General features: G+C 54.7%; 1 protein-coding gene across 1 annotated transcript; it reads right to left on the bottom strand.

The window, feature by feature from the left end:
* Positions 1-197: 197 nt before the first annotated feature.
* Positions 198-26,634, bottom strand: P2RX3 (purinergic receptor P2X 3). Its single transcript, XM_047878761.1, has 12 exons — positions 26,330-26,634; positions 19,167-19,302; positions 18,648-18,719; positions 18,348-18,411; positions 17,567-17,660; positions 17,185-17,262; positions 16,306-16,447; positions 15,705-15,841; positions 2,211-2,304; positions 1,832-1,897; positions 1,132-1,209; positions 198-697 (listed from the first exon to the last, which is right to left on the bottom strand). The coding sequence occupies exons 1-12, from the start codon at positions 26,446-26,448 to the stop codon at positions 584-586; spliced, it is 1,194 nt and encodes a 397-aa protein (XP_047734717.1). The 5' UTR covers positions 26,449-26,634; the 3' UTR covers positions 198-583.
* Positions 26,635-27,471: the final 837 nt, after the last annotated feature.

Here is a 27,471-nt window from a genome sequence, read left to right as displayed (position 1 = left end):
TTGGGCGGGGGTGGGGGGGGGTGGGGGGGGGGAGGGGACAGATGCCCCCGGGGAGTTCACTCTTCCCTTGTGGGGTTGTGGGTGATGGGGTTAGATGTGGGTTTAAATCCCAGCTCTCATGCTTCCTGGCTGTGTGGCCTTGGGCAAATGACTCAGTCTTTCTGAGCCTCAGTTTATCTTCAAAACAGGGAAACTAATATCTACCTCATAGGATTATTCTACGGGTTAAATGAGATAATGTGCGTGACACTGGCGGGCACTTAGTAGTGCCTTGTGGCCACTCATTATCACTGTTGTTCTCTCTACTCTTGGGAAGGGGGGCAGCTCAGGTGCTACTGCCCTAGGGGTCCAGGGAAGCAGACAGGGCGAGGCAAGGGGTGAACCGGAGAGTGAGGTCTTAGCAGGGAGGGCTACCTGTCTGCCAGAGCGCTGCGAGGCCCAGACACCTGGGTCCAGTGTGGCTTCCTGGGGTGAACAGTAGAAACGAAGGCCCCCCTCTCTGCCTCCCCCCCTTGCCTAGGTGGGTGCCCTAGTGGGAGGCCTGGAGCCCAAGGGTGAGCAGATGGAGCCCTGGGAAGGGGCCCTAGTGGCCAATGGAGTAGGCCCCCGAATCTGTGGACCGCTTCTCCTCGGTGGTCTGGTCGCTGGGGTACACTGTGTTGGCCGAGGCGGTGACCTTCAGCGTCGTCTCGTCCACCTGCAGATAGAGAGGCTGGCGTTATCGTGCTCTAACTACGGGGAAGGTCCTCCTGTGGGGACCCCACTTGGCAGACACAGCAGGTGGGGCTCATGGCCTCCTTATCCAGGAGCTCAAGCAAGTCTGTGTGATCCCAACAGTCTTTCCGTGCACCCCAAGGGCAGACAGGAACCTGAGCTAACCAGAAACGGAGAGGGGCAATGAGCAGATGGGGGTGTCGGCAGTGATGACCCACAGAGCCCCCAAGGGTCTCCACAGAGCCCATTCTTGGCCAAATCCCTCTTTTCTGGACCCCCAACTTGCACCAAGGCCCAATGAGCTCCCCTGAAGAAGTCCCCAAAAGGGGGAGCGATTGAGAGTCCCTGGGGCCTAGTGCCACTCCCTGCCCTGTCCCTCCACCTCTCATGCGCCTGCCCCCACCCTCCCCAGCTCACCTCCTCAAACTTCTTGGCTTTGTACTGGTCGGCCCCCTTGAGGAAGTTCAGCAGGATGATGTCACAGAGGACGGTCCCCTGGAGGAAGAGGCAGGGCGAACTCAGTGGGGCTGCCCTGCGAGGAGAGGAGCGGGCTGGCAGGAAGCAGCAGTAGGCACGATTGCCCTCAGGCAGAAAGCAGGCCAGGGGCCGGGAGGAGTCCTCCAAAGACACCTGACTGATGTTTCCACTTGGAAAGATGTCCAGGGGTTTGGCAGAATGTCTTCATCACCCGAATCTCCAGCTCCTGGCAGTGACCCCAGACCAAAATGCAGGGAGAGGACTTGATGGGAGAAGTGGAGGGTGAGGGGGTAGGAGTCCCTGGGAGCAGGGCTCTGTTCCTTAGGTCTGTGGACTCCTGGAGTCTCCTCCCTCACCTTCACGGTGGGGAACAGGAGCTCTGAACCAAGTCTGTCCCTCCCGCAAACGGGGAGGTAATGAGCTCTCCGTGACTGGACATGTTCACTCAGGACTGACCCAGTCTGGGGGTGGGGGACAGTCCCCTTGCCAGACTGAAGCATCTGGCAAGAGGTCAGGCTTTACATTCTAGGCAGAAGCAGGGCTTACCTGGGCCACCATCCCCCGCCCCCCCCGCCCCCCCCCCCAGCTGGAGCCCCACCTTGACTGGCCTCCTGTCTGAGCCTGGAGGAGCTAAACTCACCACTCCCACGGAGGTGAAGGCTGCCACAGAGCTGATGATGGTGGGGATGATGTTGAACTTGCCAGCCTGCATGCACAAAGATCCAGGCGAGTGGGCAGAGGGTCAGGTACGAGGTCCTGAGGCCTGAGACCAAACGTGGACTCGCAGCCAGAGAGAACACATGGGTGGAGGGTTCTTGGAGGACCAGCAGGCCCCAGCCCTTCACGCCCCAGCCCAGGCAAAGAGACTACAGATGTGACTAGCTGAGGCTCTCAGAGCTGGTCAGTGGCAGGACCTTGCCCCCCCCGCCCCACCCCCACCAGAGGAGGCTCTTCGGGGCCCAAGACCGGTCTGGGTATCCTCCCCTGTGCCCCGCCGTCACCCCAGCCCGAGGACTCACATTCCCGTACACCAGCACGTCAAAGCGGATGCCAAAAGCCTTCAGGAGTGTGCGGTATTCGCTGCCATTCTCCAGCTTGTAGTACTTGGCGAACCTGGAGGCCAGAGGCGGCAGGTGGGTCTCCCTGGGGACTCCTACCTGAACCTTCAGAGTCCCCTGGAGCCTACAATCCGTGCTTACTGAGCGACTCTTATCGATGGTTTTGCTGGACGCCTGCCACCGTCCTCCCTGTGTGGTTAGCTGGCCCTCTGCACAGACGTCATCTTCAGGGCTTGTTACAAAGGCAGATTCCCAGCCCTCCCCCAAACCTGTGGAATCAGCATCTCTGTGGGTGGGGCCTGGGACTCTGCCTTTTTAAATAATATCCAGAGATGATTCTGATGTGTATGAAAGTCTGAGCTGTGCTGGACTCCATGCATCTTCAGTTTATTTGTTTGGGTATCTCAGGGCCCAGCTCGCAGCAGATGCTCCCCTCCCATAGGCTTGTCAGCCTCCTTGGGCTCAAAGCCTGGCTCTGCCACTTATCGGCTGTGCAACCTGGGGCCGGTTCCTTAACCCCTCTGAGACTCAAGTTCCTCCATTATTATTGGTCATAATATAGAAGTCCTGCTTCTCAGGGGTGCTGTGAGAATTGAATGGAACCCCACACCCAGGGGTCTAGAACAGCGCCTGGAACACAGTATGCAGGCAGGAGATGTTTGCCGATGTTGGCTGTTATTACTGCTGAAGAAATACATTCGCAATTATAGAGAGGCTTTAAAAAGCCCTTTCAGACACCTTGTCTCCTTCTACCCTCGTCACAGACCTGCTGGGTAGGGATGTGACTGCTCTGTTTTTCAAGCGAGGCTCTGAGGGGGGTGAGGTAGCCCAAGTTCAGGACTATATCCTCTACACCTTCTCTGCCCGGGCTGCTGGGTGCCAGGAACCTTGCTGGGAACAGGTTAGAACGATCACCTTCAAAACGGGGGCCCCGAGCACCTCACTGTGAAGATGCCCTGGGAGGTGAAGGGACTGCCTGTGGCTTCACAGTCAGTAAGCAGGTGAACTGCATTTGTTTAAAGCCGGTCGATCCTCCCCCTGCCTCCTGGCCCCCTCCCCACGCCCTGCCCATGCTAGGCAAAACCCTAGTGTCAGCAAAGTGTAATCTCTTAACCCACGGATAAGTGTAATCTCTTAAAATGGGCTCCTGATGCCGGTGTCCCAGGAAAACGGTGAGGGTCAAGTGAGATGATGGAGTGAAGGGGCTCAGAAAACCCCATAGGTGTGTGGGCCTGACACGGATCTGATTTGGTGCCGCGGCTGTGTCCCCGTCAGTGTTTCTTTTTCTCTTTCTTTCTTTCCTTCTTTCATCTTTTAATATTTTTATTTTATTTTTGAGAGAAAGAGAGGGAGAGAGAGACAGAGCATGAGCAGGGGAGGGGGCAGAGAGGGAGGGAGACACAGAACCCAAAGCAGCCTCCAGACTCTGAGCTGTCAGCACAGAGCCCGACGTGGGGCTTGAACCCACGAACCACGAGATCATGACCTGAGCCCAAGTGGGAAGCCCAGCAGACTGAGCCACCCCGGCACCCCTTCCCTTCAGTGTTTCTGATCCCCACAGGTTCCCAGGCCTCTCCCAGCAGAAAGAGGAGTCTTGAGAAACTCCTTCCTTAAAGGGGTTTCCCAGACTGCTGTGCTGCCCCTCCCACGGCTGTTTGCATTTGAATCTGTACAGTGGGGAGAGTAAAATGCTCAGCCAAGTGCTGAGACAACAGAGGGATCACGGGTTTGGGAACAAGATCATCTTGGGGAAGAGTCATCTAAACTTATAAAATGTCAGCCACTGTCTGCTCTGGCTGTGGGGAATTTTGGAGTTAGGCAGAAAAGGTCCAAAGCTCCACTCCATGTTGGCAGGTTGGCCTTTTATGTGACCCAGCCCTCAGGGTTTCACTTTTCATGTCTAGGAAGAGGGGGTGCTCATGTCCCCCCTGCAGATCTGTTAGTGACAGGGGTAAACACGGAGACCCGTCCTTTGGGACAGGCACTGTCGCGACACTTGTCGCCATCTCTGGGTTGGACACTCTGCCCTTCTCTGCAGGGCCTGGGAACCTGGTCTGCAGAGCCTGCCTCGGCCAAGCTCCCTACCCTCTGGTTCCAGGTGGGTGCAGCCGTGAGAGGCATCCACAGGCCATCAGAGGAAGAAGGGGTGAACTGGGTCCGGAAGGAGTCTGGGCCCCACGTTTCCCATGGGGAAACAGCCAGTGTGTGTGTGTGTGTGTGTGTGTGTGTGTGTGTGTGTCCCCCTCATGGTGCACCTGTTGCCCCGGACTGAAAAGTAAGGCTGAAACCTAGCCAGTGAGGGGAAGCTTCCCCAGGGAGCCTGACCTGGGAACGAGTGTCCTGTGGACTCCACAGCCAAAAGGGGAGGCAGGGGAGGGCAGGATGATCTTCTGGAGACGGAGACCCAGAGTAAAAATGGGAGTGGCCCCAGGAAGGAGGCTGAGAGGAACCCAAAGACCTAACCCTAAGACGCAAAGTCTTGGAGGATGGGGACAGAGGGGAGGGGCTGGACCCACCTCCAAGATATGATAAGATACAGTCTGGGTGGCGGCGGAGGGCTTCACAGACCAGGCAGAAGGGAGTGGACCAGGCCTCACCAGCAGGAGGGGGGATGCAAAATAGACCCCAGAAAGGAAGTCACTCTTATGATGACGAGGAGGTCCAAGAATACAGTGGTCCAAGGAGGCCTCTCAGGAGATTTTAAAGAAGTCCAGAAAAGAAGCATCTGGAATGGACAGAGGCTCCAGGAAGTTCTCACTGTGGCTTTCAGGTTGGCCTGAGAAAAAGTGTAGACCATCACCTTCTCCACTCCTGTTAACTGAATACCAGAAAATATGCAAATCTCTTAAGACAAGTATCTCACGCAGTTAATCTCATGAAGAAGGGGCGAGGACCCATTTTGTAGATGGGGAGACAGAGGAGGAGGTGACCTGCCTGAGCCGGGATTCCAATCTCTGCCCTTAATCCTGAATGTGCTGCCTCCGAGCTCTAGGTGGCCAGTAAGGACAGAAGCAGACCTGGAGCCAGATCTCAAAGCCCGTCTGTATTCTGTGTTCTGCTCACATCCCTGGAGAGCTCAGGCACCTGCTGTCCCACAGGGACCGGGCCGGGGTGGGACTGTGGGTCACAGGTGTTTGGGGCAGGGCAGAGGCTGGCACTGCGCTCCCGAAGTCTGCATTCCCGGCTTGAGGCTACCGTCATGAAAAATGCTCTCACATTGACTCGGAGAACAAAAAGTCAGCATCCTGGGCACTACGTTCAAAGCGAGGGCTGGCTAAATTTATCTTGGGAAGGAATGTGAAGGAACAGGGAGAAAAACCAAAGCAGACTTGGTTTTTCTCCAGCACCTGCCTTCCAAGAGGCAATACGTATGATAAGATCATTATCTCACCAACCACCCACCCTCGGAGGCGGGTTGGCAGGGACTGGTTCTCTTCCTGGGTAGGAGGGAGGAAGCACGGTGCTCAGGGAAGGAGGGCCCAGGCTAAAAGCAGGGAAGGGCCCGGGAGTCCTGACTTCTGCTCTCGAGTGTGGCCGGTGAGTGTCACGGCATCTGGCCCAGCCCTGTGGCACCAGGGTCTGGGGTGTCCTCTCTCTTGGCACATGGCTGGACCATACTGCCCGCCCTCTTGCATCGAACTAAGGCGGGGGCCTTGGCTACTTCTTGCCAATGGAACGTGAATGGAAGTGAAGTCTGCCAAATGTGGGCTGAGGTGTGTTGGAACATCGTACCTTGTTTATCCTCTCTTTCCTCATGGCCGGCCACTGGGGAGCTAGGGGTGAACTCAGGCCCTAGGGGAGACTGATTCAAGAGGTGACGGGAGCCCAGCTGCCCGAACGACTGCGCTGACCCAGTGTGAACTGTGCCATGGGCAGTAAACAAACATTTGTGTGAAGCCTCCGAGCTGAGGGGGTGTTTGTTACAGCAGTTAGCAATATTTACCCTGACTGTTACAAACATCCATAATTTTCTAGCTGAGAGACCTGGGGTTCAGGGAGGAGAAGTTACCCACCAAAGAATGAAGAGTGAGTTAAAATTGGGGAGTTTTGGGGGTGCCTGGGTGGCTCAGTCAGTTAAGCATCTGACTTCGACTCGGATCATGATCTCACGGTTGGTGAGTTCGAGCCCCACATGGGGCTCTCCGCTCTCAGGGCTGAGTCTGCTTCAGATCCTGTCTCCCTCCCCACCCCCAAATAAATAAACATTAAAAAAAAATTAGGGAGGTTTTCAAGAGTAGCCAGGGAGAGAGCAAATTCCAATGATGCCACATGGCTAGGATTTTCCCCTCCAAGAGTCTTGGAGGTCTGGGCGTGGTTCTGTGGCCTTTGACTAATTTTTCCACCCTGGACAAGCGGAAACCTCTCTGAGCTTTCTTCCTCAACCGAGCAGTGAGAACAGAAAGAGCCACGGGGAGGACGGAAAAGTGCCTAAAGCTTGTCCCTTTCCTTTCATATCCTAGGATCATGATACATGAAACACTATCTATCCTGGAGAGAGTCCTACCAGTGGGAAGAACGGCCGGCACGTGCTCAGTGCTTACTATGTGCCCGGCACTGTGCCAAGTGCATGACACTTACTAGCGCATTGAATACTCAACCCTGTGGAATCGTGCACTGCTGCTCTTCCCATATTACAGATGAGGAACCAGGATCACACAGGTTGAGCAATTTGTGTAAGGTCCCCAAACCACCAGTCGGTGAGCAAACCTGGGATTCAAACTCAGGCAGTCCAGTGCCACAGCCCACACTCGTAGCCAGCATTCTAGACTGCTCTTTTTGCTGCCTGACTTCTGTGAGATCCTGGCCAATTGCTTTCAGTTCTCCAGTGGGGGACCTTCTGTGTTGGGAAGGTGGGTCTCTCGACCCAGAGCCAATGACCCAGAGTCACTGGCTGGGAGCAAAACAGGAAGCACACGCCAGCCATGCAGTGTTGGGAGAGGGATGCCCAGCTTCCTTGTCTGTAAAGGGGATGGGCTGAGCTACACCGGGCCCGGCCCTGATTTCTCCCAAATCCTCCGATTCCTACCTCTCCAGCTTTGGTTTTCTCAGCTGGGAAATGCGGCTGGCAAGAGCGACGCCACCAACACCCCGCCGGGCCCAGTCCGCCTTCCTCACCTACTGGCAGATGCTCCCTCAGTGCCAGGCACCAGAAGTAACAGCCACACCACCCTGCCTGCCTTCCTGAGCACACCTCATAGACACGGACTTCTTGCCTCTGCCCATGCTGTTCCCCTCTCCTCCCTTCCCACCTTGCAAACTCCTATTCATCCACTAGGGCCCAGCAGATATTTAGAGCACACCTACCCTTTGCCAGGCACTGCGCTAGGCACTGCTGATACCTTGGCCAGCTCTGCTCTCCTCACAGGGAGAGAAATACTAACAGCCACACATTCCCCTAAGTAGCTAAAGCCCAACATCGGGGCTGAAAAGGAGAGAGCACCATTCGAAGAGCTCATCGAGTGAAGAGCTAGGCTGGAGAGTCAAGGAAGGCTCTGTGCGAAGCGACATTAAAGCTGCGACCCGGAAGGAGAGGTGAGACGTGAGCAGGCCAGAGGCGGAGGCAGCTGTCCTGGCTGAGGGAACCGCAAGCCCTCTCGCGCGTCTCTTCCCGAGTCCACACTCGGCGACCTCACGCTTGTAGCTTCGAGTTGACAAGGGAGGCGTATTTACACCGCAGAGATGGGCAGACGCGGGGAATCCGGTGTCTCCTTTTTCTCCAGAGCTGCTTTGTCAGCGTGGGGCGGAGGCTGTAACTGTAACGAGCTACCTGTCTTGCCTCTGCCCGGCCCCGGGGTCTCTGCCTCAGCACCTGCTGCCCCAGACTGTGGTTGACAGTTAGGACTCGGAGGCAGACCCCACGCTCTGCTGTTGCCCAAGGGCCTACCAAGTGCAGTTGTCGCTGGTTCCCCAGATTCCTGACATCCCACAGACTCAGTTTAGCCACGTCGGCCTCCGGGTTCCCCCTCCCGACTCGGCCTCTCGGAACGCTCCCGTTCTTTAGGTGGAGCTGCTCGAAGGTGGCAGCATCGGGCTGTTTGTCTCCCAAATAGAAAACATTTATATGTGGCAGGTGGCTGGGTGGGAGAGTAGGCGCTGTCGGTGGGAACCAGCCCCTGTGGCGGAGAAGCGGGGACAACAGCAGAGACGTCATATGTGCGGAGTGCTTCGTCCTGCTGAGCGCTGGGCCAGAGGCTTCCACACTTCCTGCCTCCCCAACACCTCACGGCCGCCCGGTGCTCTGGCCATCGGTGGAAGGGCTTTGAAACGACACCGTCCTGGGCTGGCACCGCGGCTCCCAATTAGCCCTCATCAGCTGAGGGAAAGTCCCTCACCTGGGTGCGTCTCAGTCTCCCCAGATGTGAAACAGAGGTGCCGGCAGGTGCTATGGGCTTGTTATGGAGGATTCTGTGAGCTGCTGGGCGTGAGGCACAGGGCTTTCGGGGAACATCATCCCATGATCATCGGGCTGGAGAGAAGAACGGCCGCTCTGTTCCTGCTCCTGGGCCTGCCGGGGGCACAGACGGGATCTGAGCTCGAATGCCCCCCCTTGCCGCTCCCCCGGGACAGGGCCCAGAAAGGAGACTTCGTGGCGGCCTCGGGGTGGCGCAAGGACTTGCTAAGCTGGTGCCCTGTGGAAACAGCTGCTGGGGAGAGAGAGCTCGGCTGGGGCCGCAAGGAGAGAATGGAGCTGGACGCCTGAGGCTACTGCGCCCGGAAGGGGCAGGGAGCCTGGGGGGCGGCCAGGCCCGGGCTGCAGCTGTCAGGGTCGGGAGGGTGTGTGCGCGCGCACGTGATCCCTCATGCCGCGAGCAGCGATAGATAAAGAATGAGTAAGTACAAACATCAATTACCGTAATAAATCATTTGTCAGATGTGCTTCTGCTGGGCAGGGTTGAAAGTACGTTCCGATGAGACAGGTCCATAAATAACAGTGCACGCTTCAGCAGCCCGACCTTCCAAAGCCTCTCCCCAGACACCCACAGGCACTGGTTCAGACTTCTAGAGCCTGAAGGGGCCTTATCACCTTTGAACAGCCCATTTCACAGAAGAAGAAACTGAGGCCCCCGGAGGGGCTGAGACTTGCTGACGATCACACTGAGCATCTGGGGGGTCAGGGAGCCTCAACCACAGCCTGCAGGCCTCCTGCCTCACTCCCCCCCACCCCGGGGGCTCTCTCTGCTTCTCCTCTGCTTCACCTTCATTATTCTTGGCTCGCTCCGGCACAAAAGATTTGTCGTATAAAACATTTTGTTATTTGGGTTCAGGTTTGTATCATTTCCACTTGACCATAGGAACTGGTCTCGTTCACGTTTGTATGAGCCACAAAGCCTGATATAATCTGGAATTGGAAGAGATTTTCAGAGCCCTCCCCTCGTTAGCCACAAGAGGCTGGCCACCGCTGCCCGCTCCCGGGATCCCCCCAGAGAGGCGAAACTCGCTGCCTTCAGAAGCAGCCCAGTTCCAGCCTCGGGTGGCTCCAGCTCTTAGAAACGCTTCTCCACGCTGGGCTGACATTTGCACCAGTCGGCAGTCAATAACCGTCTGCTGAATGGAGAAGGGTTTTATCACAATGTACAAATCCCTTGGAAGCTCTCAGACATCTGTTTAGAAACGATCCCATGGAGTGATGGAGATTCCTTCCTAAAGCAGGGACACATAACTGTCACAGCCGCAGAAAAAATAGCAGCAAACTTGCGGGATCCGGGTTGGACTTGTAAGGGAAAACTAGGGCCCGGAATGTGAGTTTCCAAGTGAAGGAAGTGGTGTTCCCAGCAAAGCTTTTGCCTGGTGAGAAGCAGTTTTGCCAGCTGAAATACACTTTTACAGTTGATTTTATACTGATAGGAAAATATCTCCTGGCAGACTCACTGCATGGGGAGGGGGGGGGCAACATCCTTGGAGCTGGGACGCCTTCCCTTAGCGAAGACCCCAAGCCATACTTACTTACTCATATTCTCGGAGCCTAATCAGCTTCAGGGGCGGACATTTAAACAATGGTTTGTTGTTGATCTTTTTACATATTACTATTGATTCATCTTTGATGAGGCAGGGAAAGATCAACGGACACACAGTTGGAAGAAGTACCTACCCGAGAGCCAGGTGGCTAGCCGTCTGTTCCGGGAGTAATCTTTGTAGCCTCAGTTTCCTCATCTGTCAAATGGGGGTAACCGTACGGTCCTACCGGGATACTTGTGGTTACCAGCACAGGCTCTGGAGGCTGTCAGAATTTGAAATCCGGTCCAGCAGTATTTGCTGTGTGGCCTTGGGCAGATAATGAAACCTCTGAGCTTTCAGTTTCCAGCTATAAGATTCTTCAGAGTTGATGAGATAATCCACAAAGAGCACTTGCTAAGTCCCTGCTCACTGGGTAAGCGCTCGGTGAGGGTTAGCCATTATATTCTACAATAAAGTTGGTTGTTGTGTGGATAGGCTAGACAGGAACGTTATACAAGGCTGTAAAAATTCAGGATCGCTCCAGTGGCCTCTCTCCCACTTCCAGCTAAACAAAGGGAAGAGGAAAATGGATCATGGAGAATTCAAGCAAAATACACCCCCGTCGAAGGGGCCTTCGAGTGTCTCTGGGGAGATGACGGAAATGGCTGCTTTTAACACATGGCTTTTGGAAGGAGAAAAATCCAGATTGCAGAAAGAATGATCAAAGCCAAGGGCACACTTTCGATTCTGTCTCTGTCGATTGGCCTAAGATCTTGCTGATCCGCACGTTTCGGCGTGGAAACAGAGCAGGTGCCAGATTTCCGAGCTTCGTGGGTACATTTCCAACACGAAGCGATCACTAGAAACACCTACCGCATGAGGAACATCTCGCAGCTGAACAAGTGTTTTTTGTCCCAGACACCAAGAGAGGAAATCCAAAACCGCCTTGCCTTTTAGTTGCAAAGCTGTCTTAGCAGCGCTTGGGGGGAGAAATGCGAATCAGACGCTGCTGAATGCATGCCCTTACTTCTCTCCCATCATCCCGGCCATCCATCGCTGCTGGGTGTCTCTCTTCTGGTTGCTTCCTTGTTGCAAACGATTTGAAGGCGGCAGGTGTGCTAGGGGCACTGGCTGTAGATCAGGTCCCTGGGTTTGGGCCCTGATGCACCTCTTCTTTAAGCTGTGTGACCTGGGGCAAGTGTCTACTGTTGGGGGGCGGGGGGTGTGTGTGGGCGTGAGCTGTGAATCCTGACAAAATAGGTGTGAAAAGGCTTTGCAAACTTAACTCCGGGGGGCTCTTCTTCTGAGGTCTGGGGATGGGCTTTTTAAAGATCTTCAAAGTCCTGGAATCTCTGCACAGAAACGCAGAGAAAAAGCACTGGAGGGAAGCTCACCAAACTGTCCAGGACATTAACTTCCTGTAAGGGGAGCAAAACTGGAGGAGTGAAAGGGAGTGTCTACATATCGCTTGGATGTATTACTCTGAGGATGCATTTCTATCTTATTTGTGGAAATAAGGTGTTCCTTTTTTTTTTTTTTTTTTAAAGAAAATGCCTGTCTATGAACATGTGCATCTTATGGGGCATTTGCTCCATGGGCTCCTCAGGGGCGTATGAGGGTTAGAGACCTCCCTGTGCTCATGGAGGACACCCCTGATCCACACTCCTGCCTCGGGCATCCTCAGTCCGTGGTTTGGGTTCTGGCTTCGGGTGGAGCCTGGCGGGGTCACAACTCCTGTCCTGACAGCAGTGTCTCCAGGTGTCAGTCACTGCTTCCTGCCCTCGCCCCTTCAGACCCGGGCAGTCACCGGCGTCCGGGTACTGGCCCCAGGCTCTGCGCTATCCTTTGCGGTTTTCCTACACCCTGCCCACACCTTTGAAACAGTCCCTTCATTAAACTCTCCTCAAATTACCCAGTTTGCATGTGCCATCTGTTTCCTGCTGGGACCCTGACTGCTATAGTATTTTTAATCCGTTTTTGTAACCATCTCTGCCCATATACTCATGCGCACTCATGTACATTCCCTGACAGCGTGTTCACACACACACACACACACACACACACTCATGGGCACGCTCAGGCACACAGTGCACTTACACACTCACCCGCACACTCACACTCATCCCCTAACAAACACACCCACTCCCTCAAAACCTTACCCAATACTCACATTCACATGCGACCCGGTCTGCCTGCTCCCAGCACTCTGGTTAAAATCCTGCTCTGGTGCACCGAGGGTCCACCTGGGATGCAGGGACCTGGCCTTGTCTACACCGCTGCCACTGGGGTGCCTGTCACCTGCACACCACTACACCGGTGACTCTCGCCAGTTCTTATTTTTGGAAATGCTGTACTTTGTCCACTACGAGTCCGGATGGACCCACCGATGGCAACTCTCAATGTACTTGGAAAGAGGCTTCATAAAAATACCACATTAAAGAGGCTCCTGGAGTGTTCAGCCATACAGAATAGACAGAGGAGTAAAAATAAAATCGTTCCACCAAGTTTCAGGTAGGGACAGATGGCAACCTCAGGAGATCACACAAACAAAGATTAATTTGGATGGACGGCACCACGTACTTTGGGTAGAAGTCGAAGGGAGACACGTTCTGGCTCAATACGAGGTCACCTTTCCAATCACTGGAGCTGTCAATGAGGGACAGGCCATCTTGTGAGGCGGCCCCACGTCTGGGGCCGTGTTACAGCGAGACTGATAACGGAGTTGGGACAAATGACCTCTCAGGCTCCTTAAGGTGTTCCTGTAGCCTTGGGCAAGTCACTTCCCCTCTGAAATTTCCACTTCCTCATCTGTAAAAAGGCCCCCTCAGTCTAGGGGTCTCCCAGGGGTCCTCATTGACTATACATTCTCTCAATCTCTGATCCTACAGAAGAGTGGCAAGAAGGAGGGGGAGGGAATTTGGAAAGGAGCTGCAGAAGTAATTAGTGATGGAAATGCGAATCTCTAGCTGCCTCTCGTCTGAGTTTGCAGATTAAAACAAGGCTGACTCTTGGCTGAATGATTCCATTCCCTCCAGAGCGAATGGCAACCGTAGGACGTTGAAAAAAAAAATCTGGCCTGTGTTAGAGACGGAGCAGCAGGTGAATGTGTTTGGGGGACAAAAGGCCAGACCCTGAATTGTGCCTCCAGCAGCCCCTAGTCCCTTTAGCCTCTGTGGACCTCAGATTCTTTGTTTAAGTGAGGATGAAACTGTCAAGCACACAGGCATGTTTTCCGGAGGGTTAACACATAGGAATGTCCGTAGCTTTTGTGGATGCATGGAAATCAGCTGAGAAAATAGGGTTGTGTCCAGGCTCCCACGCTTCCTGGTTGTGTGGCCTTGGGAAACTTATTTCAGGCTACAAGCCTTTGTTTTCTCACCTGTGAAGTGGGGATACGGTGGCACCTACATCACAGAGCGTTGTGCCAAACAACGTATCGTGCTGGGGAATGAGGAGCTTTGTGGGTTCTTAGTTTTCCCGTGTCAGACACCCAAGTGTGGCCTGTGCCGAACTGGGCTGTGACCCTTAGCCTCTTATCAGAGGGCGGTCTGTGGCCTCCCCCGATGTGGGCACTTGCTTAGCTTAGCCTTGGGGGTCCATGTGGTGCCAGTAGCTTGAAGGGAACATGAGGGCAGTGGGTGGGCACCCGGGGGGAGGGGTTTGGGGGATCTTGGGCGGAGCCTTGTGTCTGTCACAGTCCCCAGCTATTCCCCCACGCCAGAGCTATTCTTTGGGCCCCCTTGGAAACTCTTCTAAACTACAGGGATTGAATTGAGCAGCTTTGCCCCTTCATACTCTGGCCTAGGAGCCTTCGGTGAGGCGGTTAGTTACCTGGGGTCCACACCTCTCACACAGCTCCCCGTAGGCCCCTGCAGGGGTTAGGCTCACAGGGTTCTTGGAGATCCTGGATCTGTCTGCCCAAATACAATCTAAGCTGATTCAGGACCAGTTCTACCTCGTGTCCTGCTGTGCCGGGCGGGAAGGGGGTGCGGGTGGCAGGGAGGCCATAGCACAATAAACTGGAGATCCAGAATGCCAGACCATTTCTTCTTTAAATGAAACAACTTGTTCTAAAACTGGGGGGGGGGGGCACCAGTAGTTGGGGGCTTCATAATACACACATCCTTCACCGGCTCATCTGTCGTGTAAGTTATTAGGAAAACTGAAGTGTTCCCACTGGCCAGGGGGAAGTTATGAAGATGAAAACTTTGCATTTTAGATCCTGAGAATTTTATTAATTACGTTGCTATTTTAAGCCACCATACAAATATCCTTTGTATTGATTTCTGTGTGATGTACCCACTGAATAAATATGCCAATTTCTGCCAGGGAGCCGAACAGTATTTTTAACCTACTTTAAAATATGTGTTGTTTCCTATGGTTTTTTAAAGTTTGGAGTTGATTATGAAAGCACTTTCAATTTTAAAAAATTCTTCTTTCCAGAGAATATACATATATATTTTAAACTATTAAATATAAAGGGTAATGGGATGTAGTTTTAGATGTAGTTTTAAAACTACAAATAAAGGTTAAGAAAAAGGTGAAATTATTACTTTTTCGCTTATCTATGCCATTATGTTGGAAAACACCACTATAACAAAGAAAGTTTGAGTAACCATTCTTCGAACGTGTAACTGAAACCTATTCTTACATGTACCATTTTCCCTGATCGTTGCCTAGTCAACCCGTTTAATATATGACACTGTTGTGTGCAATCAAGGCCCTACCAGAGACCTCAGGATCTTCAAAAGTTAAGGGAAAAACAAAACAGAGAGCTGAAACTTTTCACCCCTTGCTTACTAGGATCCTCAAGATAATGGCACTACGGCCATTTCACAGATGGGGAAATCAGGTAGGGAGAAGGTCAAGGGCTTCGTCAGGGGCTTTCAGCTGGTTCCAAATAGTTAATTCTGGGTTCTTCTCTTTCCCCCTCTTCCAAATGGAGGTGATGGTGGTGGTGGTGGGTGTCAGGGAGAGGTTCCTTATGTCTCAAGGACATTGGGAGTATGAACCAGATGGTGCTTAAAGGCTGGTTTGAGCCCTTGGTTGGAAAGGCAAGAAAGAAGCAACGGCCACCGTGGTTGTTCTTTGGGACCGAGATGAAGATGGACAGAACGGAAATACCTTCTTTCCATCTTGTAACCTGGCACCACTGTTGCCCTTGCTCTGTGGATTGAGAAACCTGAGAAAACTCAGGTGCCCGACAAGGGCTGCCCGGGCGTTCCTGAGGCACACTCCAGCTTCAGAGCCCGAGCTCAGAAGGGCTCAGAATCACAGACCACACCCTCTGGGAGGCCTTGGTCGTGCGGTCTCACTGCTGACCTGGCCGCGCCATCGCCGGGTGGCGGCACTTAGAAAGCCTTCTCTGATGTCGAGCTGAAGCCCGGGGCGGGGGGGGGGGGGGGGGGGGGGGGAGGACCACGTGGGCCCCTTTCTTCTCCACATGCGTTGCTGCTGGGGGTGGAACTCTAGAACGGCCCCTGCCTCCTCCTCCTGATGTCCCAGGAGCCCCGGGATTACCTGAAGTTGTAGCCTGGGGAGACGCTGCTCTTCTCGGAAACGCTGTCGAGCCTGGTGAAGGAGTATTTGGGGATGCACTGGTCCCAGGCCCTGTCGAGGTCACACACCCAGCCGATCTTAATGCCGAGGACTCCGCCCTGTGGAAGGGGGCCAGGTGTGAGGAGGCAAGGCTGTCTCCACGGCCTGGGGACAGGGGGTCATGACAGACAGACACGTGATTCTTCCCATTCTCCAGGTGGAGGGAAAGTGGTTCGGCCCGTGCTGCTTCGTAAACAAAGTGCTGCACTCAGGGGTGAGGACCTTTGAGCCCATAAATCCCGTTTTTGTCTTCCGTCCCTTTGGCAGCAGGAAGGATCCACTCGGGCTTTTTCAGAGCTCCAACGTGGAGTGTGAAGGCGAGGATGGCAGACTGAGGGTTGGCAGGAAGGGTGAGGGAGGCAAGGCCCCCCGGGACAGGGGTGGGAGACCCCGTTGAGGCACGAAGCCAGTTGCAGACCTGGCATGCCTCCACCAGGTGGCGCTGCCCGGCCACGGCCCCGGGTTCCCGGGACCTCCACCCTCCGCCTGCCAAAGGGCCCCGGGTCCTCCTCTAGGCGCTCACCGTGCTGGCCAGTTTGGCAAAATCCTGCCCTGCGAACTTGACCACGTCCCCCACCCGCAAGATGGGGCAGAAGGGGGCCTTGTCAGGGTGGAAACGGCACGTCTTCATGTCGGCGGCTGTGAGGTTGGGAAGGAGGTTTCCCCTGGGGAGGGAGGAGGAGAGATGAGAAGCAAGGGCCAGGGTTCACACGAAGATGGGCATACACAGCTCCTCAGAGACCCTCCGGGCCCAGGCAGGGGGGACGGGGACCTGACATCTTGGACACTCGCAGGCTCCGTCACCTCTGTTCCTGCATCCTCCCTGCAACTCCGACGCCCCTCTCTCTGCATCAGAGTTGAGTGTGCCCATGTCTAACATCCCCCAGCACCCAGGTTGGGGCTCCCAGGGGCCAGGAGTCACGCCTGATTTCTCTCGGCACCTCCGTGGTAACTGGCACCGTGCTGCACACGCCCGATGCCCGCCAAGCACCGGCTGAGTGAAGGAGTCAACCAACTCCTAACTAGCTAGCAGGAAGGGACACACCCACTTGGGCTTGATGTGGGAGGAAAGAGGTGGGAACGGGCCCCTCAGGCCCCGAAGGTTGGTGGGATCTGGGTTCCAGGCCCAGGCTGACTTTGTCCCTCACATGCCTGGAGCAGAACTCCCATCTGGGTTCTGAGCCCTGAGGAGGGAGGCTGGCACAGAGACTGGCCCCAGAGCCCTCCCTACTACTTGGTGGTCAAAACCAGCTGGGAGATTGGGAACAGGAGCCCCAGGGAGATGGGGAGACACCATGGGGAGAACCACGCGCAATGGGCTTCTCCACCCCTCTGAAAATGAGCTGGGGGTGGGGTGGGGGGGTGCACTGCTTCCTGCTTTAGGGAGGGAGTTGGGACTCACTTCTCAAAGTTGAAGAGGGGGAAACGGATGCTGTTCTTGATGAAAATAGTGAAGTTCTCGGCTTCCATCATGACAGGCCTGTGGGTGAGAACAAGGGGGCCTTAGCTTCTTGGGAAGAGACAGGGGAAACAAGGTGCTTTCGCCCAGGGACCACTTTTACTGCTGGACGTTTCCCACCTGGCACCTGGTCTTGGCCTCTCTGGGGCCGAGGGCCAGAGGGAGAGGAAGGTGGCAGGTGAGGCAGGGGGAAGGTGCCATCCTGAGACCACTTCCCGGCCCTGGACTGGACACCACTGGGGGTGCCCGTGACACCCTCTGCAGGCGCAGGGGTGCAGACAGAGCTCCCCACATTGGCAACGGAGAGCTGGGGTGGGGTCCTCACATTTCCACCGTGTCCACCTCGGTGGGGCACCAGCCCTGGATCTCACAGGTCCGGAGCACAGAGCTGTAGTTCACGCAGCGGCCGGTGAGGATCCCTGTAACGGGAGCCACGAGTACTGGGGGTCTTTGCCACTCCCTCACCCCCACCCCACCTTTCATCAGGGGACCCCCGCCCCCACACTCAGGGACCCCACAGGTGGAGGGGAGACACAGGGAGGGCAAGGAAGGTGGACCAATGGCACAGGAGCCCTGCCGAGCTCTCTCCCTCCTCTCCTCCTAAGCCCTAGACCAAGCCAGAGGGAGATGAGTCTCCTTGCTCCCCGGTCACGGTGTGCTCTTCCTTGCCTCTGAGGCTTTGCTGCAGTTGTTCCTTCTGTCTAGAATGTTCTTCTCAAAACCCTTCTATGCTGCCAACTCCTTCCCATCCTTCAGGGCCCATCTAAAATGTCACTGCCTCTAGGAAGCCATGTGGGGCCACCTACCTGGAGCCAATCTCTCTCCCTTCCCCAGCTCCCACTGTTCCTCCTTGACGGCACTTGCCCCCTCATGGCACACCTCTCTGTCACCAACATCCCCGGGCTGTGGACTCCTCTGGGGGCAGCCCCCACTGGCTCTGGCTCATGTGAGCATCTATAAATGCTGGCAGAATTCCAAGAAACAGGCCAATTCCCATGCTCTCTCCTAGGGTGGACTCTCCCCCATGGGGGATGTGCTGCCCTCCAGGGTCCCACTAACACTCTGGGGTTGTGGGGGGGGGCGGCAAGGGGAAGGGATGCACTCACCCCCACTCGGGAAGCGCTCAGGCCCGCACTGGCTGTCTGATACACAGCGGTACTTCTCCTCGCTCTGTGGGGAGACAGGGCTGCAGGTGGGTGTAGGACCCTGTGCTGGGCCTGGATGAGCCTCTCGGCTCCCAATGCTTCCCCATAACTGGGGGCCTTTGGAGGTGGAGGTCCCAGGACACAGCTCCAAGGCCGGAATTCGGACCTCTGCTCACACCCATGCCCCTCCCCGCCACTGCTCCCCACCCGCAAAGTTTTCTTCCTTGACCTGTTTCATCCAACCTCTCTTCCTCCCCTCACCTCTGGGCAGAATCCTTGCATCTGGTTTTCAGTAACTATCATCTTGGTGATGATGACAAAGACAGAGGTACCCTTGGTAGGAGAAGGGAGAGAAAAAAAAAATGCACCAGTGACAATCCAGGAGCTGAGTATCACTGTTATCCCTACTCTACAGATGAGGAAACCCATACTTGGGGTAAGAGATTTGGCCAAGGTCACAGGGCTAATAGAGGGCAGAGGTGGGTCCAAGTCAGGTCTAACCATCCACCCGTCCTCTCTTGCCTCCCTCTGCGTGTTGTGCTGATCACAGGATGAGTGTGGCAGGCCCTGAGGGGGACCCTGCTTCCCTGATGCCTAGTGCTGCACTCTGGAGGGCAGGCCCAAGCACCCCACCCCACCCCTTCATCCTCCAGCTGCAGGGGAAGGGCTTCTCTGATCACCGATGCCACAAACCCTGGTTGGGGGATCCCGTCGGCACTCTCCCTACCTTGCCCCAGCATCTGGGCATCCACATAGCGCCCTGGGGGTAGGGGACTGTACCTGGGGTGGGGTCACATAATCAGACACGTCCATGACTCTGTTGGCATAGCGTCCAAAGCCCTTGACCTTGGTTACGACGGAGGACTCAATGGCTGTGTCCCGCACCTGGTAAGCCTTCTCGTGTAAGAACACCCACCTGGGCAGAAGAGCAGGGATGGAGAGCAAGAGAAGAGGGTCTAGGCCCATCAGACAGAGGCCAGGAGAGGCTTCCTTCCCCAACATTAGACGGCACAGGGTCTGGCCCTGTGGCAGGGGGAAGGCCTGTGCTGGAGGGGAGAGACCTCGCCCTGTGTTGGCTTAGTTTTTCCATCTTTCCTGTTTACTGCTTCAGGACCACTTTTAGACTTTTTCCCCTCCCCCGCCCCCCCCATCGTGAAATTTTAATACTACAGATATCAGCTTATGTACAGTATGTATATTTGTATTTTATACATAAAAATCTCAAGGATAGGTTTTCACCCCCTTGGGGGCAGCATCGCCCCCTTGAGGGCGACATGGTCCCTTTGCCAACGCATCGTCATCCCCGCTGACTCAGAGGCCACCTCTTTGGCAGGCGACTGGAAAGAGGAGGGGCAGGGGATCCTACACCTCTGACCCTGAGCACCCCAGGTTTTGCTCGTGGGTGAGCCTAAGTGCCGGCACATAGTAGGTGTGCGGTAAACAAGTCAGTGAAGGCATCTGGGAGCTGGACACTTGGTAGAGTCTCCACCTGTGCAAGCGCCAGATGAGGCTAGAGGAGGAGGGGAGGAGCAGCTCACTACCCGGCAGGTAGAAGGAGTTGGGTTAGCAGGCGGCGGCCGCTGACCTCATTCCTTGGACTGTGCTGCCACCCAGTGGAAGTTTGCCTGTACTGCCTTCTTCTTGCCGCTTCAAGCCATTACTTGGGCGAGGATCAGGGCGGGCTCCCACTCTTCCACCTCCGCCTCTCTCCCCGGACTCCCAGACCCTCGCAGCCTTCCCCAGCAGCAAGAAGGGCCTGCAGGCCACTCTTCCCTCTGCACTCCTGCGAGAGCCCTCAAGGCGCGAGCCACTCTTGGCCTCAATAGCAAACTCCCAGCCTGTAGCCAGTCCTATTAGCTCCGGACAGCACACGGGGAGGCAGATGCCGTCACTGTCCCCATTATACAGATGAGGAAGGGTCATCACATGCATTTGGAAAATGCTTCACACTCCTAGTTTTGGAGAAACACTGGTGACGTCTCGTGGAATCCAGGAATGCACTTTGGGAATAGCTGGATTAGGGTCACTTTCTGCATGCTAACCAAGGACGGCGCAAGGTTGGGGTGGCCCATCAGATGAGGATGAGCAGAAGGAAGGAACTGGAGGCTGTGTGTTGTGGAAAGCACAAAGCTGGGGAAGGGTCAGGCTGGGAAGCTAACCTGAGGACTTTATAAGCAGGGAGTTAGGATTTCAGGCCCGGGAGTTTTCCGACCCCAGAAGGTTGTTTTAAGAATGGGCTGCTATGGGAGGTGGTGAGCTCCACGTGCCTGGGAAGACTCAAGGAGATGTTTTCAGTTGAGAGGGGGTATTGGACTGCATGACCTCTGGAGTCCCCATAGTGGGGAACAGCTCTGGGGTCATGCTGGGGGTCACAGTCACTTGTAGGATGGGCACCTACCCGTCCTGTTTATGTGAACACAGGCTGACGTTTGCAAGAGACTCTTTGTGCAGTTTTCAGTGAGGGGGCTGGGAGTTACCCCATAATGGGGCTTCCCTCATGGGTCTGAATTCCAAATGCTCTCCTGAGTGGGACAGAGGGGGTGGGGTCACAGCCAGCACTGGCGGGTGGCTCCCAACCTGTCACCTGTTTTATTGTTGCCGCCTTATAGCAGGCAACATCCTGATTAATGCAGCCTTAGGAGTTGTTCATATGCTTGTACAGGGCTCGAACACCCTGCCTGTATGGACATCCGTGGTGTTGTATGCTTTACTTTCTTTTTCTTTTTTCTTTTTTTTTTTTTTTTTTTTTTTTTTTTGCAAGGGGAGGGGTTTCATCAAGGTCTCGTAAGGAAATCTCACACACAAATCTCATCCACCACCTGACGTCCAAATGAGTATTATCAGCTCACGGCTGGGGACCTGCCCAGTGGAGGGAGTGAGGCCAAGGGCCCAGGTCTCCCTGCTCCCAGCTGAGCTCACCACTGCCCCAAGTAGAAGCCACAGTCACAATACGCCGTCTGGAACCTCAGTGTGCCTGGCCACGGAATGGTCACATCTCTGAGTGGTGATCTAATGACAAGGTTTCCTAAGACCCCTTGCCCTGTCCATAAAGCCCAGGAACATCTGCTGATGAGAAGCGGGGTTCAGATCATCACCTAACCAACACAGCCCGCTGAGTGCTCCGTGCGGTAGGGGTTCCCTGAGTCCTTACCACAACCCAGAGAGACATTTTTGTCAGTACTATTATTTTTTTATGCTTGTTTATTTTCGGAGGAGAGAACGAGTGGGGGAGGGGCTGAGAGAGAAGGGGACAGAGGATCAGAAGCGGGCTCCGCGCCGACAGCAGAGAGCCCGATATGGGGCTCGAACTCATGAACCATGAGATCACGACCTGGGCCGTAGTCAGAAGCCCAACCGACTGAGCCACCCAGGCAGCCCTTAAGTCACACATAAGGAACCAGAGGCACAGAGGTGTACTGACTTGCCAAGCTGAGAGGTGGGCTCCAACCCGGACAGACTGCTCGGAACCCCCTCACACCTCACACCCTGTACGGCTGGTCTTGGGGCTGCTGGCTCCCGGTCACCGGGGCAACAACTCTAGGCTTGGCAAAGTCGCAGGAGGAAGGGCCCCTAGAGCTTGGAAGAGTAATTAACCAACCTCTTTCCTCCTCCTTCTCCTCTAAAGCTCCTTCTTGTGCCCAGTGGGTAGGAGACTCCACATCAGAATTCTCTCTCTGAGTTAAATAATAAGTGGGAGAATTTCAGTGGCCCCTTGGGGCCCAAGGACGTCATCAGGGCAGCTCAAAATAAGGGGATGCTTCATTTCCAGAACAGAGGGACTGAGTCTGTCTCCAGAGGCCAGGGCTGAGGAGATAGGGCAGGACTGGGCCTTCGATTCTTGGCATTTACTCTGCTACTCTGACTTATTTTTTTCTTGTGTTCCTGGTTTATTATTTATAGAGCGGAAAGCGGGTGTCAGCTCCTTGGCAGGTGGGATGTGTGGGATGGAGGCCAGAGCAGCATCCCAGCCCCTTCTGTCCACCCCCAAGGAGTCAGGGAGGAGGCTGGGGAGTGGGCGTGGGGGGTGTGTGTGTCTGGAGGAGAGGGGTCTCTAAGGAATGTGTGAGCCGGGGGGAAGGGGAAGGTGTGCTGGGGAGTCCATGAAATGATCATAGCTGCCATCTATCACTGACTCTCCCATTTCAGGCAAGGCACTTGACATGGCAGCTCGCCTCGCCATACCTCCCTGGGGCGGACATTCCTAAACCCATTTTCCAGATATGAGGCCTGAGGCTTAGAGACATAAGGTGGCCCGTCCAAGCCCCACTCATAGTTGTGTCAGAGCGAGGCTTCTAACCAGAGGCTCTTCCTTCCATGGCCTCCCCTTCATGGGGTGTGGAGAGGGGAGAGGGAGACCAGAGTGAAAACCACTCCTCTCTCTGCACCTGTAACGTGGGAGGTTCCAGAAGGTCTTCCCACCATACTTGCCACCTAGTGTCCCACGGGGTGCCTAGGGTGCATCCAGGGGGGAGGATGGGGTGGTGGGCCAAGAAAGTGGAATTTCAGGCCCTTCTCTCTAAATGAGAGCAGCTCCCCTTTTAACTGCTGTATGTATTGAGCTTCTTTATAAGATTCAAAATGAGGCTGGATATTATGAACCAAATGGGGCAGCTGTGCAAATAGTGAGTCTACGGATTGGGCCACGCAGGGGGAGGGAGGGACAGGGAGAGCGGGGCTGTGAGGGGTCCAAGGCACCATCAGCCACCACAGGTCCTTCTGATGATGAAGCACCAAAGGGCGGGGGGTGCCCCTCTGTCAGTTTGCAGGAAGGCACTTCCTTCAAGGAGGTCCTGCAAACCAGCCATGGAACTACCAGCACTTCTGTAAACTCAGTCCCCAGGGATCTCCTATTTCCTCCTCAGCTCCCCAGAGGATCCCAAAAAGAAACTGGCTCTTAGGAAGTCCCACCCCACAGAGGAGACAGGGGATTGCCACCGGGGCCCAGGAAGGCCACATGAGAAACACCAGGAAAGTCTTGGCCTCTCTCTGTGCACCTGGCTGGGTAAAGGAAACCAGGGATGAAGTGGTGTGAACCCCAGACAAGCAGCCAAAGTTGGAGCAGGGGTGAGACCATATGTGCAGACGATGAGCTGGTGTGTTACTGCAAATGCATAAGAGGAATGGCTGGCTCATGTTACACGTGTCCTAGTAAGGTTGTGCATCTGGTCTACCTCGCAGGGATGATATGGCAGAGATTCAAGTGTTAGTTACATGTTACTGTCACAGCATTAAAAATCCTTCCAAATGCTACTGTGTCCAAGCCATCCTCCTCTCTCTCCCTATGACTGCACCACCCTTAACGGATTATCCTGTGTCCATTCCTACCCACTCCAATCCCTTGGCATATGAGCCAGAATGATCTTCCCAATTCAGATCTCATTTGTCCATCTCCTCTCTCTCTCCCCCTCTCCTTCCCTCCCTCCCTCCCTCCCTCCATCTCTGTCTCTCTGTCTCTGTCTCTCTGTCTCTCTCTCTCTCTCTCTCTCTCTCTCACACACACACACACACACACACACACACACACACACACACACTTCCCATCCATTGTCCTTCTGTACGAATGAAAGCTCTGAGGGTGTCTGAGGTCTGGCTGGGTCTGTGATCCCACCCCTATCTCACGCCACACTCACCTTTGCTCCTTCTGCTCCAGCCATAGAGACCTTCTTTTCTTCTCTGCATTTGCCAGGCCCTTTCCCTTTGCAGAGCTGGGTTTCTCTGCCTTGAATCCTCTTCCTTCCCTTTCCCCCACCCTGGGTTGTTCTTACTTGTCCTTCAGATCTTGCCTTGGGCACCACACCTCCAGAAAACCTTGTCTTAGCTCCCCAACCAGGTCAAATACCTCCATGCTGGCAGCTCTCTTAGCACCGTGTGCCTCTTCTTCAAATCATGGGCCTTGGTTGAGATTTTACATTTGTTCTTGGAGATAGTTTGATTAATGCCCATCTCTTGCACTGTAAGCTCCATGAGGGTGAGGGCCCTATCTGCTTTTGCCCACCTTTCTGTGCACAAGGTGCACCATTGGTGCACAATGCCTGGCATGAAGAAATGCTCAGTAAATTTCTGCTAAATTAATGACAATGGATCATGAAGTCCTAATGGTGCATGGGCTCACGTGCACAGAGATGGGGCTCAGGCCAGGGGGCTGGGCTGCAGACTGCACGGATGTAACTGGAAAGAGCTGCTCCATGGGGAGCTGTCAGGCTGGGAGATGGATGGGGCTGGATATCAAGACGCCGAAGAGCCTCTCCTGCTTGTTCCTGCAGGCTGAGCTCCAGCACTGAGGATCAGAGCATCAGATCGTATCACGATGAGGAAGAGACAGGGGCAGGGGGAGAGCAGAGCAGACTGGCCCAGGAGGCGCTGTCTACCCTCCATCAACCTTCTGCCAGAGCCAGCAGAGCCAGGAATGTGCTGAGGCAGCTTTGGGATCCACCTGGACCACCATACCGTCTCGTCTCGTGGCTATAAACGGTCACAGCATCGTATATACATGTGAACATGGAACAGTTAAGAACCAACTTCCAGCCAGACTCTGGAGATGCGGACATGGAACACTGGCAAACATTGTATCTCACAAAACCTCCCAGTTGCAAGTAAACTGCAACACTGCTTATCCTACCCCTTCTCTCATATCCTGGAGAGGAGCACTGGATGCATAGCCTGCTCCAAACAGGCACATAAGTGAAGCCTACTGGCTCCCACAAAGCACGCAAAGCAAAAAAATCCCTTAAGCCACGTCTGCCTGCTTTTCCGAGCACACGCTCACACCCTGCTCTGACCTTTCAGGCAAGGAGGCCCACGCACGCACAGCTCCAGCTCACACATGCACCGGACGTCCCCTTTCACTTGCTTGAATTCACTCATGACAGGTGTCACTGGCTAGCTGTCTCTCACACGCAGAGCCATTGTCTCAAGGAACACCATGAGACTAGAGACTGGCACACCAGGAAAGAAAACTTGAGAGGTTTCTGCCTGTCATTTCTGGTGCCCCATCGGTGCGCGCAAATGACCACAAGAAAGACAGAACCTGTGTTTTCTCCCCAGCCATTGTCTGTTTCATGGCCCTTTGTGTATATATGTGTGTGCGTGTGTGTGTGTGGGGGGGAGTGCATGCCTTTAAAGGTGGGCACTGGGAGGGGGTCTTCTGGCCACTGGCTCTTAAGCAGCCCCCAGGACAGGTTATATGGTACAAAGTCAGGTAGCAGTAGAGAACATTCGCTTTCTGACAAAGGGGAGTGGTTTTGGATTCATGAGGAGGGCCCCTGTATCATGTTCAAATGGCCACCTTTCCCCTGAGCAACTCTTCCCTTGAGTGTTATTTGTGCCTGTGTCTCTCCTCCTCACCAAAGAGCAGACCCCCTGCTTTGTCCTACCCTCTAGGAGGAAGGGCTTCTCCCCTTGCCCCATTTTTTCACCATCTCCCCAAAGCCAGGAAGGGAATCCCTCATTCCAAAGTGGTTCAGTTCCCTCCTTCCCACCCCACCATCAACCGGATCAAACCAGCACTGTCTCCCCTATTTCAGTGCCTTCCCTTCCCCTTTCCTGTGCTCCCTCGTCTTTTTAGGACCCCAAAGCACTGGTTGAGGAGAACGGGAAGATGTGTGTGTGTGGGGTCTCTTCTCTGGTGGGGGCAGGATAGAAGGGAGAAGCGAGATGGTCACCTGGGACTTCTCCTGGTGGAGGGCGTGGTACCAGGGCAAGAACTCACTCCTTGGGGTGTGTGCCTAGAAACCACCCTCTGATTCCCAAGGATTTACTGGGGAAAAGAACTCATCTGGGGACCAGATCCCTGATGGGAGTGGCCGAGTCCAGTCCGTGGGACACGGCTCCATAGAAGAGACTGCTTCTTCCAACAGAGAAGCCCAGGCCGCTGGACAGCAACAACACCGAGGGGACACCAGGCAGCCCTCCCCTGCCAGGACCCGAAAGCCCACAGGACTCACCCCACGAAGTAGGAGATGATCAAAAGCTGGACTGCTCGGTTGATGACACCAATGGTCCAGCTTTTCACAACCACTGACTTGGTGGTCTCGTAGGTGAAGAAATCTGACACGCAGTTCATGCTGAGAGAGCACTCAGGGGCCACTGAGAAGGGACCCAATGGTGGCCTCAGGAGGGAGAGGTCCTCAGGACAGGGAGACAGAGATCAAAGCCTGGAGGGGACAGCTTGGAGGGGCTTGAGGAACGGGTGGGGAGCCTGTTCCTTTAAGTCAGGCAACCCTAGCTCAGTGCCCAGGCTCTCTCTGCTCTTGATACTCTGGGATGCCAAGAGTCCAAGGCCAGGGAGGGGGGACCCCCTTTTAGTTCGTCTCCACCCCACTCCCCTGTGATGTCACGGCAGGGGTGGGGTCTCCAGTCCCAGGCTCCTGATTGCCTGGGATGCAGCTGGCTAGGGCCCTCTGGGACTCGTGTTTTATCTGCACTGTCTACCCTTTCTGTTCCGTTCTCTTATGCCGCATCTTTATTCCAGCTCACCAGCTGCTTCATGCTCTTCTTAAAGCCCCTTGAAACATCCCATCCCCCAGGCATCCAGCAGCCTTTCCTGGGCTGAGTGCCCCCTTCATTTGTGAGTGTCCTCCTAAGGTCGCTCGGTTTTGCAGCCATCTACTCCTTTCTTGAGTTGCCTCCAATAGCATGGGTCAGTGGGGAAGGGTCTCTTGAATATTCCTCTTGACCTTCTGGGAGGAGTGAGTAAAGAGTTACATGGTTCACGTTCCTAACTCAAGCTGGCAGTGGCCCACAGTCATCTGCAGCCTGACCTTATCACCTTGGGGTGTTTTGTTTTGCATTGTTTTACTGTGAGTTTACTTGTCTGAACCTTTTGCTTCATATTATGCTCCTGGAAGGCTGGGGCTGTTTCTATCTTGCTTCCTAGTCTCCTCAAATCCTAGAACTGAGTTGGAGCTCAATATATATTTACTGAATGTATGTCGCTAGATAGTGCTGAAGTGGCCTTTACTCAGAGGTTAAAGTCATGAATTCAGGGAGCAACAGTGCATTCTGTCTTTTATCCCAGGATTGAGTTAGCAAGCTGGCATAACTAAGTCAGATTAGCGGGGAAGTCTTGAATTTAAATATTGTGTCC

This window comes from Prionailurus viverrinus, chromosome D1, assembly GCF_022837055.1.
Source record: "Prionailurus viverrinus isolate Anna chromosome D1, UM_Priviv_1.0, whole genome shotgun sequence".
NCBI classification, from domain to species: Eukaryota; Metazoa; Chordata; class Mammalia; order Carnivora; family Felidae; genus Prionailurus; species Prionailurus viverrinus.
This window is presented reverse-complemented; position numbering and strand designations above follow the sequence as displayed.